This window comes from Molothrus aeneus, chromosome Z, assembly GCF_037042795.1.
Source record: "Molothrus aeneus isolate 106 chromosome Z, BPBGC_Maene_1.0, whole genome shotgun sequence".
Lineage (NCBI taxonomy): Eukaryota > Metazoa > Chordata > Aves > Passeriformes > Icteridae > Molothrus > Molothrus aeneus.
The window spans coordinates 47368416-47383638 of NC_089680.1; the positions used below are offsets into that span (position 1 = coordinate 47368416).

Genomic DNA, 15223 nt, shown 5'->3' on the forward strand with positions numbered 1-15223 from the left:
GGAGAGAGATCACTCACTAAATGCCATCACAGGCAAAACAGGCTCAACTTAGAAATAGAAATCAATTTATTACTAACAAAATCAGAGCAGGATAATGAGAAGTAAAAGAAATCCTTAAGAATATCTTCCCTTCACCTCTCCCTCCTTCCAGCTCTACCTCCCACTCCAGCAGTGCAAGAAAACAAGGAATGGGAGTTATGGTCAGTTCATCTCCTGAGGCTGCTCCCACTGCTCAGGAGTCATCTCCTGCTGCACCCAGGATCCCTCCCATGGGAGACAGCTCTCCATGAGCTTCTCTGACGTGGCTCCATCCCATGGGCACCAACCCCTCTCAAACTGCTGCAGTGTGGGTCACTCTTCTGTGGGGTGTACTCCTCCAAGGGCCCCTCTCTCCATGGGTCTCCCAAAGGATCACAGCCTTCTCCAGGCATCCACCTGCTCCTGCATGGGCACCTCCATGGGGTGCAGGTGGATCTCTGCACCCCTGTGAATCCCCATGGGCTGCAGGGGCACAGCTGCTTCACCACGGCCTGCAGGGGAATCTCAGCTCCAGTGCCTGGAGCAGCTCCTGTCCCTCCTTCTCCACTGACCTTGGTGTCTGCAGAGTTGTTCTTCTCACATGTTCTCTCTCTGCTCTTCTCTGCTTGCAATTACAGCTCTGCAACCACTTTTTGTTTTCAATTTTTCTTAAGTACGTGGTCACAGAGGTCTTACCATCATTTCTAATTGGCCCAGCCTTGGCCAGTGGCATGTCCACCTTCGGAACCACCAGGGATTGGCTCTACAGGCATGGAAGAAGCTTCCAGCAGCTTCTCACAGAAGCCACCGCTCTAGCCCCTTGCTACCAAAACCAGGCCACATAAAACCAATACATGAAGGCACCTAGAGCTGGTTGCCGAATACTGTCTGGAAAGCTTCTCAATCTTGCCAAGGATAGAGACTCCACAGTCTCTCTGGGCAGCCTGTGCCAGTGCTTGGTAACTCTCACAATGAAACAGGATTTCCTGGTGCTCAGAAGGAACCTCCTGTCTTGCAGTGTTTGCCCATTGTCTCGTGTCCCATCACTGGGCACCCCTGGGAAGAGCCTGGCTCTGTCCTTTTTGCGGCCTCCCTTTGAGTTTTTGTGGAACTGTTGAAGAGGGATCTCTTCAGATCCTTCAGAGAAGGCTCCCCATGAGCCTTCTCTCCAGGTTGAACAGTTCCTGCTCCTTCAGCTTTTTGTCATAGGAGAGATGCTTCCAGCCCTTACCATCAGTGTGGCCCTTTGAGGGGCTGTCTCCAGTGCATCCAGGTCTCTCCCACCAGGGAGCCCAGAACTGGTCAGTCCTCCAGGTGTGGCTTCATCAGTGCTGAACAAGGGGCAAGGATCACCTCCTTGGCCTGCTGGCAACACTTCTCCTGCTGCAGCCCAGGTCACCATTACCTGTTTGTACAGCCACAGCACTTTCCTGCTTCATGTTTAACTCAGAGACACCAGGACAGCCGGGCTCTTTTCTGCAAAGCTGCTTTCCACCAGGGTGGCTTGCAGCATGCAGTGGTGCCTTGGGTTGCTCTTTCCCTGGTGCAGGACTTTGCATCTCCCCGTGCTGAACTTCCTGAGGTTCCCGTAGCCCACTTCTCCAGCCTCTCCAGGTCCCTCTGGAGGCCAATATAACCTTTGGGCATGTCTGTCCTTGGGAAGCAATTCCTTCTAGATTTGCCTAATCTGTAAACTTGCTGAGGTTAAACTCTGCTCCATTATCTAGATCATTCAGGGAGCAGCACAAACAACCCAATGTGCATTCCACTCAAATCAGTTTCCAACACTGTGCCAGTAAGCGTATGCCAGCAAAATCCTGCTCCAAGGCCTAGCTATTCATATTGCAGTCATTCACTTTTGAACAACTAAACTGTTCAGCTGTTAAATTGTCTATGAGGTAAGTCAGGCATGCACAGTATACTCTCTGAATACATTTAGGTTAATGGACAGCCCATTAAGCCCACAAGATATGACAGTATTTCAATTTTTATGTTTTTTTAGGTCTGTTGATTGTTTTTCACTTGATGGTGAAAACATCACAAAAACAATCCAAAAATGGCTTTGATTTACAAACCACTTTTAATGATCAAGGGCAAGATCTTGAGATGAACTAGATAAAAAAATAGTAATACCTTTGATTCTGTAATTTCTACACATTCTGTTTCCTTGCTTCTAATATTTGAAATTGGTAACTCTGGAATCTGGCTTTCCTCTGATGCACCATCTCCAATATCTCTATTTCTCAATTTAGCAGGTTCTGCTTCTAGTATAACATCATTGCTATCTTCAAGGCTGAAATAAATAAAAGCATACAGGAACATTAGTGTACTCATAGAAAAAAAAGTTGTTTCTGCTTACAGAAAGAGGAAGTTGCACAGAAAAACAATGCAGTTTTGACACTAACTAACTATCCATATTTCAGAGAATCTCATGAAATTTTAATAATATTTGCAGACTATGAGCTTTAAAACATCTTTTGTACTTTCGCACTGCAATTATAAGATTATGTAAAAATCTCATCTGATTATTCTAGACTGATTGCTTTTAAGAAAATAAACTTTAAAACAAACAACTGCATGCCAATGGTTTTTTCCTCTGATCTTTCATAACAATCTAGGTTGAGTCCAAAGGCAAATAACTGTCCTTCATACACTTCTAATGAACTACTAATGAAAATGGAAGTTTCTGGGAATACATATAAAATAACAAACAATTACAACGCAGCTAAATACAACAAATTAACACACAAAATTCTGAAGCAGTCCTCACAGTATCATAATGAATTTTTCAATTTACCACTTAGACATATAACAAGTTTAATAATCAAGCATTCACTTTCTTTTTAGTAAAAGTATGCCCAAAACTGAACTCAAAAGCTTGGATCTCAACCAAATTCTGCTTAAATAAAATCTAAGCATCATTCCTTTTCCACAAGAATAATTTTATTACAGATAAAAATTCTAAGCATATAGTAACTCAACTTAGCAACATTATCAACCCCTGCTTCAAGAGAAATATTAGAAGTTAGGATAAACAATGGTCTTCCTAAACACTCTTAAAAAATGAAATAATTACTAAAGTAATTCCCAAAAGTTATGTACATTAATTTTGCAAGGGCAGCCCATTAGGGCAGAGAATATTTTGAGTATATAAATCATAAACAGCTTACTAGACCCCAGGACAGTTCTCAGAAACCTGCACATTCTGTGGCAGTTAAATGGTGGTAATCATGAATAAATAAAACAAATAATAAACTTTGAGCTTTTTTTTTTGTTTTGCCTAAGCTTTCCATTATAAACATTACCTGCATAAATTGACTCCACCTTCTCTCTCCATTTGCTTATTCACTGGTGAACAGGACTCTGTTGTCTCTTCCTCTATAACAGCAGTCTCATTTTCCTTTCCTTCAATAGCACAATCCACTTCTCCACAGGTAGTATCACCATCACTGCTTGCATCATGTATCACTTTTTTCCCTGACAATTAATAAGAATTAAATCAGTTTGGACATTCTGGGAAACATCTTGGAATTTCCGTAATCAAATCCTAGCTACAGTGAAGAAGAGTTAATATAAGACTAAAATCCCACTAGAAAAGATGTAACTATTAAGATTTAAGAGAACTATTCTCATCTAAAACAAAGTATGTTTAGATTTAGAACGAATGCTGATCTGAAAACACATTGTTCCACAACCTCCTACAAGGCAGATCAGCAACATAAATCAAAGAGCAAATTCTGACTTTAAAGTTTAAAATGACTTTCTATAAAATTTCTATTTGAACTTATGAAAGTGAGCATTTTTGCCTCTTACTTTTATTAGAGGACTTCCCTTCTTCAGCAGTTTTTGAAGGAACAGGCACTTCTTCTGGAATATTCTCCACTTCTTGTTCAAGATCATCTTTTCTCTTCCTCTTTCTCTTCTTTTTTGCTAATGCTGGCTCTAATGCAACCTCTTCTTCTGCTCGTTCAGAAATGCTCAAAGATTCCTCATTTTCTTTCTCAGCTGTCACACCATCTGCTTCTATTTCTGCATCAGAAATTCCAGCTTCCTGAGGTTCATCTTGATCATTAGCAGCTTCTGTGCTGGCAGCTTTTGCTATTGAGACAACAATATGGCTCTTGGTCAACAGACTGGTGGAGTACTAGGAGCCACAAAGAGCAAAGGCATTTCTACTGAAAACATTTGTGTACTCATGCATCACTGCCAATACAATGCCAGGTGTATGAGCAGGACTGGGGAACATCAGTCTCTGACTTGCCAGAAAAGCATCAGCATTTAATACAAAACATATTCTGTACATGGGACAACACTTCTCCAGGGGAAAGTCAATATGGGATGCAAAGCTAACTTAGTAAATGTTATTGCGCCTGTGCTTTTTTGCAGTTTATACAGTCACATTTGGGTTCAGTGAAAAAAAGACATTGCTACTCCTACAAAGAGTTTTTGTATGTCTGCAGAAATAGGTGATGATGGTTACAGAATATATGCCATACTTTATATGCCATATATACCAAAAGCCATATATATATATATATATGCCATATAGCAATATATGCCACACATACAAAAAAGCAATTTTTCATCACAAAATGTGTAACAGTTGATCATTCTAGCTTACATAAGGAAGCTGAAATTTTATCTAGCTAATAATTAACAAGTTATTTTCTGGGTTTAATGAGTTAAACCCCTATTTTAAGGACATTTTGAGTTGATCCTCTAACCACCAAGAACTTTCCTCTCCTTGTTATTCATCTTAAATGAACTAATTTCTCTGTAATTAAGAACTCCAAAATGCATGAGAAGAAGAAAAGCATACTCGCATTGTTTTATGCATGACACACCTTTAATCTACCAATAAAGTGTAGAAACAAGATTTCTCTACATGGTTTTAAGTCCTAATACATGAAATATTTTACTTAATCACATCCAAAACCAAGGGTACAGAAAAGCAGCAACTTCTTCAATTTTAAGAGATCTTTATTTCCAGCTAGCATCCTCTTTAAAAAGATGTTCACTTGTTTGTTTCACCATACCACTTACAAAATGATAGGTCCTTGTGGAAGAAACAAGTGAACAATGCCACAAAATTAGCAAAAACTGTATGAAACTGTATCAGTATAACTGCTTTTAATTAAAGCACATCTGTCAAATGTCCTTTCCCAGGTACTGAGGTAGTAAAACACAGTGGTAATCAACAGTAATTAAATGTAATCTTTAGTTTGAACAAACCAGAAAGATAAAACAACTTTTACATCATTCTCTGAAAATAATCATACTGCTCAGACTCAGGAAGTTCAACTACTATCAAAGGAGAAACAGAACCCTTAAAAGAAGAAGCTTTTAAATGCAAGAAAAGTTTCAACACAAAAGAGTTTGCCAAAAATATGATTTTGGCCCAAAAAATTCTAGAAGTGAATTCATTAGCAACTCATGGAGATATGTACCACTCAGTAGATTAGAATACCAGCACTTCGGATGGTGGAACAGCACCATTTTCACCATGGTATCATGTTTCTGCTCTGTTACTAATTATTACCATCCTGTACATCTGTAAACTACATCTGAAAAAGTTCCACTATGAAGCTAAGATCTTCTTGTCCTGTCTACAACAGGGAAGGAATATGTGATGCCCGACATGACTTCTCCTCTGCTAGCAACACATTACTGATCACTGCTCTGTAATGTCATCTCAAGCACTCTTTTAAAATACCTTTTGACTTCTTTTGTGGCCTTGGAGACTTTTTTTCTTTTGGCTTCTGGCTTTTAACAGTCTTTTGCTTCCTCTTTCCCTCATCTGCTAAGACCTTCTCAAGAAGCTGGGCAAAGAATTCAAAATCAAAGGGTCGTTTTTCTTCTTCATCAGATTAAAGCAAAGAAAAAGAACAGATTTCAAAGTTGATTAGTTTTTCAAGTTTCATCTTTGTAAAATAATCAAGATACATGACATAATATTAAAAAGCAAAGGTCAGATACATCTAAACAGAGAGTTCTTGAAAGTATTTTCTATATCACTTGAGCAGGGGCTGAAGGTGACATAAAGGTGACTGGAATATGGTAGCTTGGCTTTAAAAAACAAGTTATAAACTAAGTAGTTCAAAAATGTAAGGACTGACAAATACATTAACTACACCATAGTACCAAATAATGTATGAACATACTGCTGTAGAACATATGTACCTCATTCAACTAACAAAGTCTTTAAGGAGTCTCAAAGCAGTTTACAATAAATAAATTTGCTAGAAATTTCCAGGAATAAAAGGAATTATCTTCAACTGAATATAGAGAAAGTTTATATTAATCTCATTTAGCAAACATCCAGAAAAAATAGAAAACAAACGTAAAGATTGTTGTTGTGAACTATACTTATAATGAAAACCTAAAATTCCACAGCTTCTGGATTCATCTATGAGCAAAAACTTTCTTCTAAGTAATTCAAACAAGGCAAAGCACAGAAAACACCATCAAAATAAATGGGCTACCATTTAATGATTCATTGTAGGGTAGGGAATATTTACTTACTGAAAGCTTTGTCTATTCTCCATCCATTAGCTTTTTCCTCACGTTTGAACTTGTTCTAAAAGCAAATGCACAGCTGTGTTTATCTTAAGCAAGAAATACAAAAATATGTTGCACAAAATGGCAGCTCAAGCTAAGCCTTCAGTGCAACATACCAACTACAGTTGTTGAAATTCACATGCCTATCCACAGAACACAAGTTTGTAACTAATTTTTAAATAAAATCTGTTACCACAGCTTATCACCAGCAATATGTTTTTTTATTATTTTCTACACCTTTTCCTGCCATTTAATCTGAGCAAGGTTTGAAATATCAAAGACTTTCCCAGCTGTGTACAACAAAAAAGATAACAGAGAAGGCCCTCACCAAACAGTCTAAATGGCCTATCAGCATTCTTTAACTAAAACAAAGTGTGTTTAAGGATGCTACATTTACCACATACAGTCATTGAAATTCAACCAGCATTCTAAGGTTTCAGATACAACCTCTTGAAACAGGTCTCAGAAAACAAGCACTACTGTGAAGAAAATTTGCACCAAAATTATCAACACTAATAGAGGAAGCATGGGAATGCAAATAAGAAAAAGAAAATTAAAATTAGATGTTTAATTTCTTTATTGAATGCTTTAATTTTTACCTTAATTTCTGCTCTGGCTCTGTGAGGAAACAGCCGCCCAATCAAGGAGAAGTCTGTTCCTACCATACTGATAGCTAAAAAGAACATGTCTGTTTCTATAAGGGAAAAGAAAGACAAAATTACACACACTTAAATATTTACTAAACCATCCTTCTTGCTATCAGAAATAAAAACAACTTGTAAACTTAATTTCATAAGATCAGTAACTTTGAGGCTGTCTCCTGTAGCTGCAAGTCCAGGTGAGTATGTATGGAACATGTTTGTAATTTTACCTAGGTCCCTCTAATAACATTTGCTGAATGAACTATCAACCGAAAGAATTGTCTAAACTATTAGAAAACTGCAGAATGTGACATGTGCTTTCTAAAGCTAGTAAATCAAAGCTAACCAACCCCAAATTGTCCATATCCATTTTTATTATGAACATAAGCACAAAGAGAAATCATAAAAACATAATGTCAATTTACCCTCTCCATTATGAAAATGAAAAGAGTGCATTCTAAAGAGACCACAGTGAATTCTGAAGCCAGTTTTTCCATCTATAGCGGTAAAAAGTAATTTCCAATCGTAAAAAGTCTTGCACAGTGTTGTAAACCTAGAGATAAGAGTCAATTCACAGCAGGAGTAATGAAGAACCCAACCTACCCACTCATAAGAACACAGCTGTCCACTTGCACTGAAATCAGTCCACATAGAAATACCTTATACAATCTATTCCTGCCCAGGAGGGAAGAACCTACTTAAGTACCATACAGAACCCAAATATCTGTAAACCAGAATCCAAAATTATGCTCTTGGTAAAGCAGACTAGCATTTTCTCATCATCTAAACATCCATAGCAGAAAAAAAGTACAGGCAGCCTGCACATTAAAAGGCACTAGATTTTTTAAAAATGCCAGTTTTCACAGTAAATACCACAGCTCTGCCTGTTGTAAGAGTGTGGAGGGTTGAGATTACATGAGATGACACGCAAGTAGATCCATTTACTCCACTGGGAATGAAAAGTATAAAGTAAAGTATAAAGCATAGGTGAAAACTATAACTTTTCTGCGGACTCAAAGCTTGAAACCAAAAATACATTCACCTTTATTTGACCATGGCTTTGTGTAAAAACTTTTCCTGAAGCTAGAATATGTAGTTGTAGAGCCACGCTCAAAGATGGGATCATTTTCTTCAACAACACATGGACCTTTTGTTCTTAGAACTTCTACAGTTAAGCTGGGAAAGAAAAAACACAAGAAGACTCACCTCAAAATATTGCTAAGAAAAAATATAGTCAATGTTTATAAGACAGCTATTCAAATTTTTTTCCACGAGTGAGCATGTCTATTGTGTAATAATTTTAATTATTACACTAACACGTACTTTAATGGGAGAATGCAGTAAGAAAACACTACCCTACTCACCCTCTGTAAGTAAATTTGCTTTTTCTGTTTTATAAGATATAATACAGACAGAAATAATTAAGTAGCTTCAAAAAAAAAAAAGGACTTTTTAACATTTGAGAAATCGAAAAATCTATTTTGTAAAACCATGACAACCTCTCAATATCCTTCTTCAATGCTTTCAAATTCTTTTACCAGGCCACCTTTATCCTTAAACCTTGGCATAAATTTCATGCTAATACCTTTGGGGAACTCAGAAATTTTATAATCTACTTTTTAAACATCATATTATAAGCAAAGTTACTGAAAACTGACAGGACAATAAAGCCGCAACAGGCAAGATGCAAAGCTGGAGCAAATCATACTGATAACCAAATAACAGTAAGCAGATATGTGTTAACTATGAGAAGCAAAAAAGTTAGCAAAACGGAAGATGACATCTGGAAGTTAGACAAATCTTCAGTGTTCATTCACAGTAATAAAATATGTCATCTTCCTCTCTACCTCTGTCCCAAAAAATATTTCTCATAAAAGTATGCCACTACAAAGATGCAGACTACTGCTGTTCGTATTTTGCCACGTCTTTGCACTGTTTCCTAGGTCCGTGTAGCTCAACTCTCAAACATAAAGACACTCATACTCATCCCCATCCAAAGTAGTCCTCTATTTGCAAACTGAGCTGCAATGCAATACTGTCCATGAGTCAGGCACAGAATTTGTCACCTTTCTTCATCCAGAATGATGGAACCATCTTCTGCTACTTTCACACGAGGAACGAGAAGTGGGCCATCCTGACTCTCTTCCCCATTCTCTTCTTCCTCCTCCTCCTCTTCTTCATGATCAGGAGTACTTTTTTCTTCCTGTCTACAATTTTTAAGACAGCACACAAAAATACTGTTCAGTGTTTTGAACTGCTGCTCATTCAACAGATATTCAACAATTTGATGAACCACCCAGCAATGCAACACATCAAGAAATCAGTCAATATGTGAACTTTGAAACCTGCTTTTTATTCTACTATAAAATTGAAATATGTAAAACTTAAAGTTGAAAGCAAAATGTTCTTTAACCACAATACCAACCAAAACTGCAATTTTTATAAATTAGACTGTGATATTTGAACAGTAAAAAAATATACCTCCACTTTTAGTATTATCACAGAAATGCAGCGTTTTTTACATCAGAAAACTTTCCAGCTATACTTCACCATCAAGACTTACTCTTTCATTTGACTCAGTGTAGAACTTCTTTCTGTTCTCTTTTCTTCTACCAATGAAGACCTAGAATGTCATAAAAAGCTAGAGATGATTGTTTGTACAGATATATTTCTGCTTTCTTCCAGGAAACTGGCTTTTAGTGCACAATGGACAAAGAAACACAAAGCTTTTTTTTTCAGCTCTTTGTATCACATCTACATTGAACTACAAACCACCACTGCTTAGTAAATTTTGCCCTGTTTTGTACAAGCAAGGACAAAAAAAGATTCTTCAAGCAGAAATCCATTGTATGGATACAGGTAACATGAGAGCATCTTGCTTTTTACCCCTTGGGGACTATTCAGTGTAAAAGAAAAAATAAGGGAAGTGATAAATAAAACACACAAGCACACAAATATTAAGAAGCAAGTGATAACAGATGATACCAGAAAATTCATCTACTAGTGAAAGAACAGGACTTGGATAACTGAACTTCTATTCATGTGATTGCTTTTGGTAGTTGCAGGAAAAAGGTCCTGCTCTGCTCTGTTTGCGGCAGTCTGTACAGCCAGCTGCATTAGTGAAACATGTCAGTGAAGCAGCAGCAACTACATTCATCCACGGTAAACACCACTAGGGTCTTGCAGTGCATTCTGCACTTCAGCACCTAGAAGGAGAAATACTTAGCTTCCTAAGTCCACTGGGTCTGGTGGGCAATTATCCCTAACAGCCACAACTAAAAATTTCACAACAGGGAGTTGGAAAAAAAAAATTCTACTAGTCTGTATTTCTGCAGAGATAAATCAACACTAGGGACAAATTCATGTTTGTGTGTTTCAAAAGTACACTAAACTCCATTCTCACTTCTGCACTAGAATTAAGCAGATAGCAGATATGAAAACTAGAAGCTAGTCTAGAAGCTTTTGTTACCACTGCAACAACTCTGTATTTGTGCCAGTACTCCATATTTAAGTAGTATAGAAGTCGAAAAGTAATTTAACCTAAGGAGAGAGACAAAAAGTCATACTTACTTCATAGGATTGTTTTCTGGCAGATAGTATATTAAGTCTCTCATGGTCATTTTAGAACGATCTGGTGGAGAACGTCCTTCAATTACTGGAGGCCTGTGTTTCAACTTCTTCCATACAAAACAAAATGAAACAAAAGAAAACAATAAGCACTTAGATTCACTCTGAAAATATTTTATAGATCACAAATTATTATTACTTTGTTTATTTTTGAAGTACCCCATTCATGGAATTTTGTTGTTCACAGACAAACACATACCACTCCCAAGAACCAAAACAAGATTATCTTAAAAGTGTCCCTTTCTCAGCGAGGGCATTACAGACCCTTAAGCCACTTACCCTTTCAGAAGCATTCAATACCTGACACAAATAAGTTAAAAGTTATTCAACATTACAGAACTCTGACAATGATCAGTTTGAAAAAATATCCCAAATCCATGCTCCTTGCAGCACACTTCACTGCTGTATTGTGAAACTCTCAAAATTGGAATGTTGACTACAAAATAAAACCAGGTGTCATGCCAAAAAAAAGACTTGTGGTCTAATCAAAGAAAAACTTAGCCAATTATTTGTAAACTCTGCATTATTAGGGAAAAAACGCTGCTGCTGCTTATAAACAGAATAAATACAGAGAAAGTTATGAGGTGTGACAGACAACTAGCAGTGAGCAGCTGACAATCATCAGAAAACACTACTGCAAAGAGATAATGTATGCAAGGTGAATCGAATGCCTTGCCCCTCACAGATAAGCACTGCTCAACACAGGCCTTACCATCCGCTCTTTCTTCAGCTCTTCTTTAAGCATTTCCCTTAATTTCCGAGCTTTGAGGATCCTTTCGCGGTCAGAACATGTTCGTCTGACTTTCTCAGGAGAAGGTTTCACAGGTAGCTTTTCCTCCTGTGCTCGTGATCTTTCCTGCGTTGGTCTCTCCTTGAGAGGAGAGGGTACATTCTTCTGCAAGCTATCATCATTTTTCTGAGCAGCTACACCAACAGTTTGCTCTTTGTTCACAGACTTTTTTAGCGGTGAAAACTGTGGCACTTGTGGCACAGGTGTTTTCTTCTCAGGAAGCATAGGAGACTTTACAGAGCTTTCAACATTACTCTTTTCTGATGGGGAGGGATCCTTCTGAAGTAAAGAACTGCCATCAGAAGCTTGTGATGTTCGCCTCTGAGGTTTTGGTGCAGAACGCTGAGTAGATGATGGTCCAGCTCTGGGTTTGACAAGATTTGGCATGGTGGAGATACGTTTTCTTCTCTGTGTAAGCATCTCTGCAGGTTTACTAGCTTCCCCAGTACCACTTGTATTATCCACCTTGTCATCACTGGAAAATTTAAGAAAGTATTCTGAAGTTCTTTACAGTGATAGATTTGTTGCTATTACTTTCAAGATGTGTTTATGGGCCAACCAGTATAAACATTAGGCTACAGGAAAGCAGCTATACACAAGAAGCTGTGCTAGGACCAACATGTAGCTGGTACTTCCTCATCAAAAAATCAGCTCTAGGAGCTGACATATTATTTTCTAATACTAATCACTGATCTACAAGCTTGCAATAGTAACACATTCTCACACCCCACCTCTTTTTCTGGAAGGCTCTCTCCTTTCAGCTGAAAATACCAGTACCATACAGCTTTCTAAAAAATTACGTTAACTTTAAAAAAAAAATTTACATAACATAGGTGATATATTAAAAACAAAGCTGTATGTAACAGTGGTTTGATGACTTATTACAACAAAAGTGGACATTCCTCTTACACATTTGCAAGTAGATGATATGTAAACTGTGACTTCCAGAAAAACTTCAGCAGTCAAACTGCTGCTCACACTTAACACATTAATAGCTGTTAGCTTCCCTGGAAAACTTGGTATGTAAGTACTTTTTCTATCACTTATGCAGAAGTAATTTTCAAAGTACAAGTAAAACTGCCAACCATTATGATCATCCCAAATCTGCTGACTCCACCAGTGTTCAGCTTCATGGCTGTTGCTCATAGTAAGACTGCAGTATAATTATAACTGAGTCATAAAGAGAGTTTTTTTAATTTTATATTGGAACTATGCCTTGGTTCTGTAAGTAAGGACAACCATGGTTCACTTACACATTTTAAAAATGGTGGTCAGAAGTAAATATTTTCCAAGAAATATAAAAAAGTATAAAGACACAGTCAAACTTTTCAAAATTCTCTCCAGCTACTTTCTATGATTCAGGTAAATGCTACAGATCATGTGTTTGCATTTAGCAGCCTCTGTTAAATGGCTGAATCAATTTGTCCCACACTGTGAGTTCATACACATTTTTAGTACAGAAAATCCTTGGGCAAAGAGTTTAGAGGGCTTCTTACATGGTGCCTATTTAGGTGTTTTGAATGAGATCTTGCAAGTTCCACTCAACACCCACTGTTCTTTGTACAGCAAAGACAATGGAAAGTAATTCTTCATTCACCTTCTCCACACCACCTATGTTATGTGGAGTTTTTAATCGGAGTGCAGCACTGGATTTCTGAACAGTTAAATAAAATCTAACAGAAAGTATATTAAAAAATTAGAATTCTCTTACAGAATTTCCCTGATATTTAACAAAACTTATTCAGTATATAGAAAATAAAACTATGTAAAGTGACTGAAGCTACAGACACAGACTTGAGCAGCTGTGAGTGAAGAGATAAGTGTCTGCCCCTCCACTTCCCCTCATGAAGAAGCTGTAGATTGCAATGAGGTCTCCCCTCAGTTTCCTCCAGGCTGAACAGAGCAAGTGACCTCACCACTCCTCATCCAGCTTCACCTCAAGGCCTCACCATCTTTGTTGCCCCCCCCTTGGATGCCCTCTAACAGCTCAATGTCTTTCTTATACTGTGGCACCTGAACAGCCCCCAGCACTCGAGGTGAGGCCACCCAGTGCACAGCAGAGCAGGACAATCTCCTCCCTTGCCTGGCTGTGATGCTGTGCCTGATGCACCCCAGGACACGGGTGGCCCTTCTGGCTGCCAGGGCATTGCTGACTTATGTTCAAGTTGCCACTGACCAGGACCCTCAGGTCATTTTCCTCCAGTCCCTTGTTCCCCAGACTGTCCATACACTCAGAGCTGCCCCACCCCAGGCGCAGAATCTGGCACTTTCCCTTTCTGAACTTCATATGCCTGGCGTTTGCCCAGCCCTCCAATTTGCTGAGGTCTCTCTGCAAGGCCTCCCTGTACTCAAGAGAGTCAACAGGTATCATGTGCATTTTGTATCATGTGCAAACTTACTTAATATACCTTTGAAATCTGTGTCCAGGTCATTTATGAAGCTGTTGAAGAGCACAGGGCTGAGACGGAGCCCTGTGGAACCCCACCAGTGACAGGTCACCAGTCTGATGTCACCCCATTCACTGTAACCCAACCCATGAGCCAGTTGCTCACACATCACATGATGTGTTCCTCCAGGTGTGTGCTGGATGTTTTGTCCAGAAGGAAGGATAGTGTGAGAGCCAGTATGGAAAGTTCTACTGAAGTCCAAAAAGTTTTCATGAACTGGCTTCCCCTAGTCAGCTAGGTGGGCTACCCTGTCAGAAGGCTATATGGCAAAGGCCTGTTTTTACGCCATGAGACCAGATCAGAGAGCTTTTCGAGTCACGCCAATATCTAGTTTTGAAACTTAGAATTATATTACACTGATGCACCTGTTAAATTACAAACACAAAAGTATTTTACAAATCTGCTGGAACAGCATCAGTAGCCTCTAAGTGAAAAATGGTAAAAATGTCTTCATTAAAAAAAAAATCAGATAGCAAAGGATACAGTAAGGTGATTGCTGTAACATAAAAATTACATCCTGAAGCACAATGAAAAACAAGTAAAGATGTAAGACACAAGTTGAATAAAAGGCAGTATGGGTTTCCTAAAGACATGCCACGCCAACTAGTCTGATACCTGAATTTCCAGCCACTGAAACAGAAGACACTAACATTGTTTCATCATGCTGTAATAAGGGGCAAGCTTCAACTAAAAGAATAAAGGTATTTATGAAAGATTCAAACCCAACTGTACAAAAGAAGTGTGAATGTTGTTCTGAAGAACAATTATCAGACTGAGGACATCCTGAAACAGTGATCTGTACTACCTTTGGTGAGGACAGAGTCAACTTCCTTCAAAGTAGCTCACAAGGTGCTGTTTCAGATTTGTGACACAAGAGCGCTGACAGCACACCCCTGTTTTCAGCTAATGCTGAGCAATGATTGTGCAGCACCAGGATCATTTCTCACAGTGCACCGTGGCTGACCACTGGGGAACAGCAAGAAGCTGGGAGGGGACGCAGCCAGGACAGCTGATCTCAGAAGATGGAAGGGCTATCCCACAATATGTGGCATTGTGCTCCTCAATAAAAGCCAGGGGAAGAAGAAAGAAAGAACATTTGGAGTTATGGAGTTTGTCTTCCCAAGTACATGTTATGAGTGATT

General features: G+C 38.6%; 1 protein-coding gene across 1 annotated transcript in view; it reads right to left on the minus strand.

Moving 5' to 3' along the window:
- Positions 1 to 11687, minus strand: part of BDP1 (B double prime 1, subunit of RNA polymerase III transcription initiation factor IIIB) — a 48038-nt gene extending 36351 nt beyond the window's left edge. Inside the window, exons 1-11 of the mRNA XM_066569453.1 lie at positions 11557 to 11687; positions 10788 to 10894; positions 9781 to 9840; positions 9284 to 9424; positions 8260 to 8393; positions 7176 to 7270; positions 6541 to 6595; positions 5732 to 5875; positions 3832 to 4116; positions 3324 to 3495; positions 2152 to 2311 (exon numbers count right to left, since the gene is read on the minus strand). Coding sequence (XP_066425550.1) covers positions 2152 to 2311; positions 3324 to 3495; positions 3832 to 4116; positions 5732 to 5875; positions 6541 to 6595; positions 7176 to 7270; positions 8260 to 8393; positions 9284 to 9424; positions 9781 to 9840; positions 10788 to 10894; positions 11557 to 11589 — 1386 coding nt within the window. The 5' untranslated portion in view covers positions 11590 to 11687. The remainder of the gene's footprint in view (positions 1 to 2151; positions 2312 to 3323; positions 3496 to 3831; positions 4117 to 5731; positions 5876 to 6540; positions 6596 to 7175; positions 7271 to 8259; positions 8394 to 9283; positions 9425 to 9780; positions 9841 to 10787; positions 10895 to 11556) is intronic.
- Positions 11688 to 15223: the final 3536 nt, after the last annotated feature.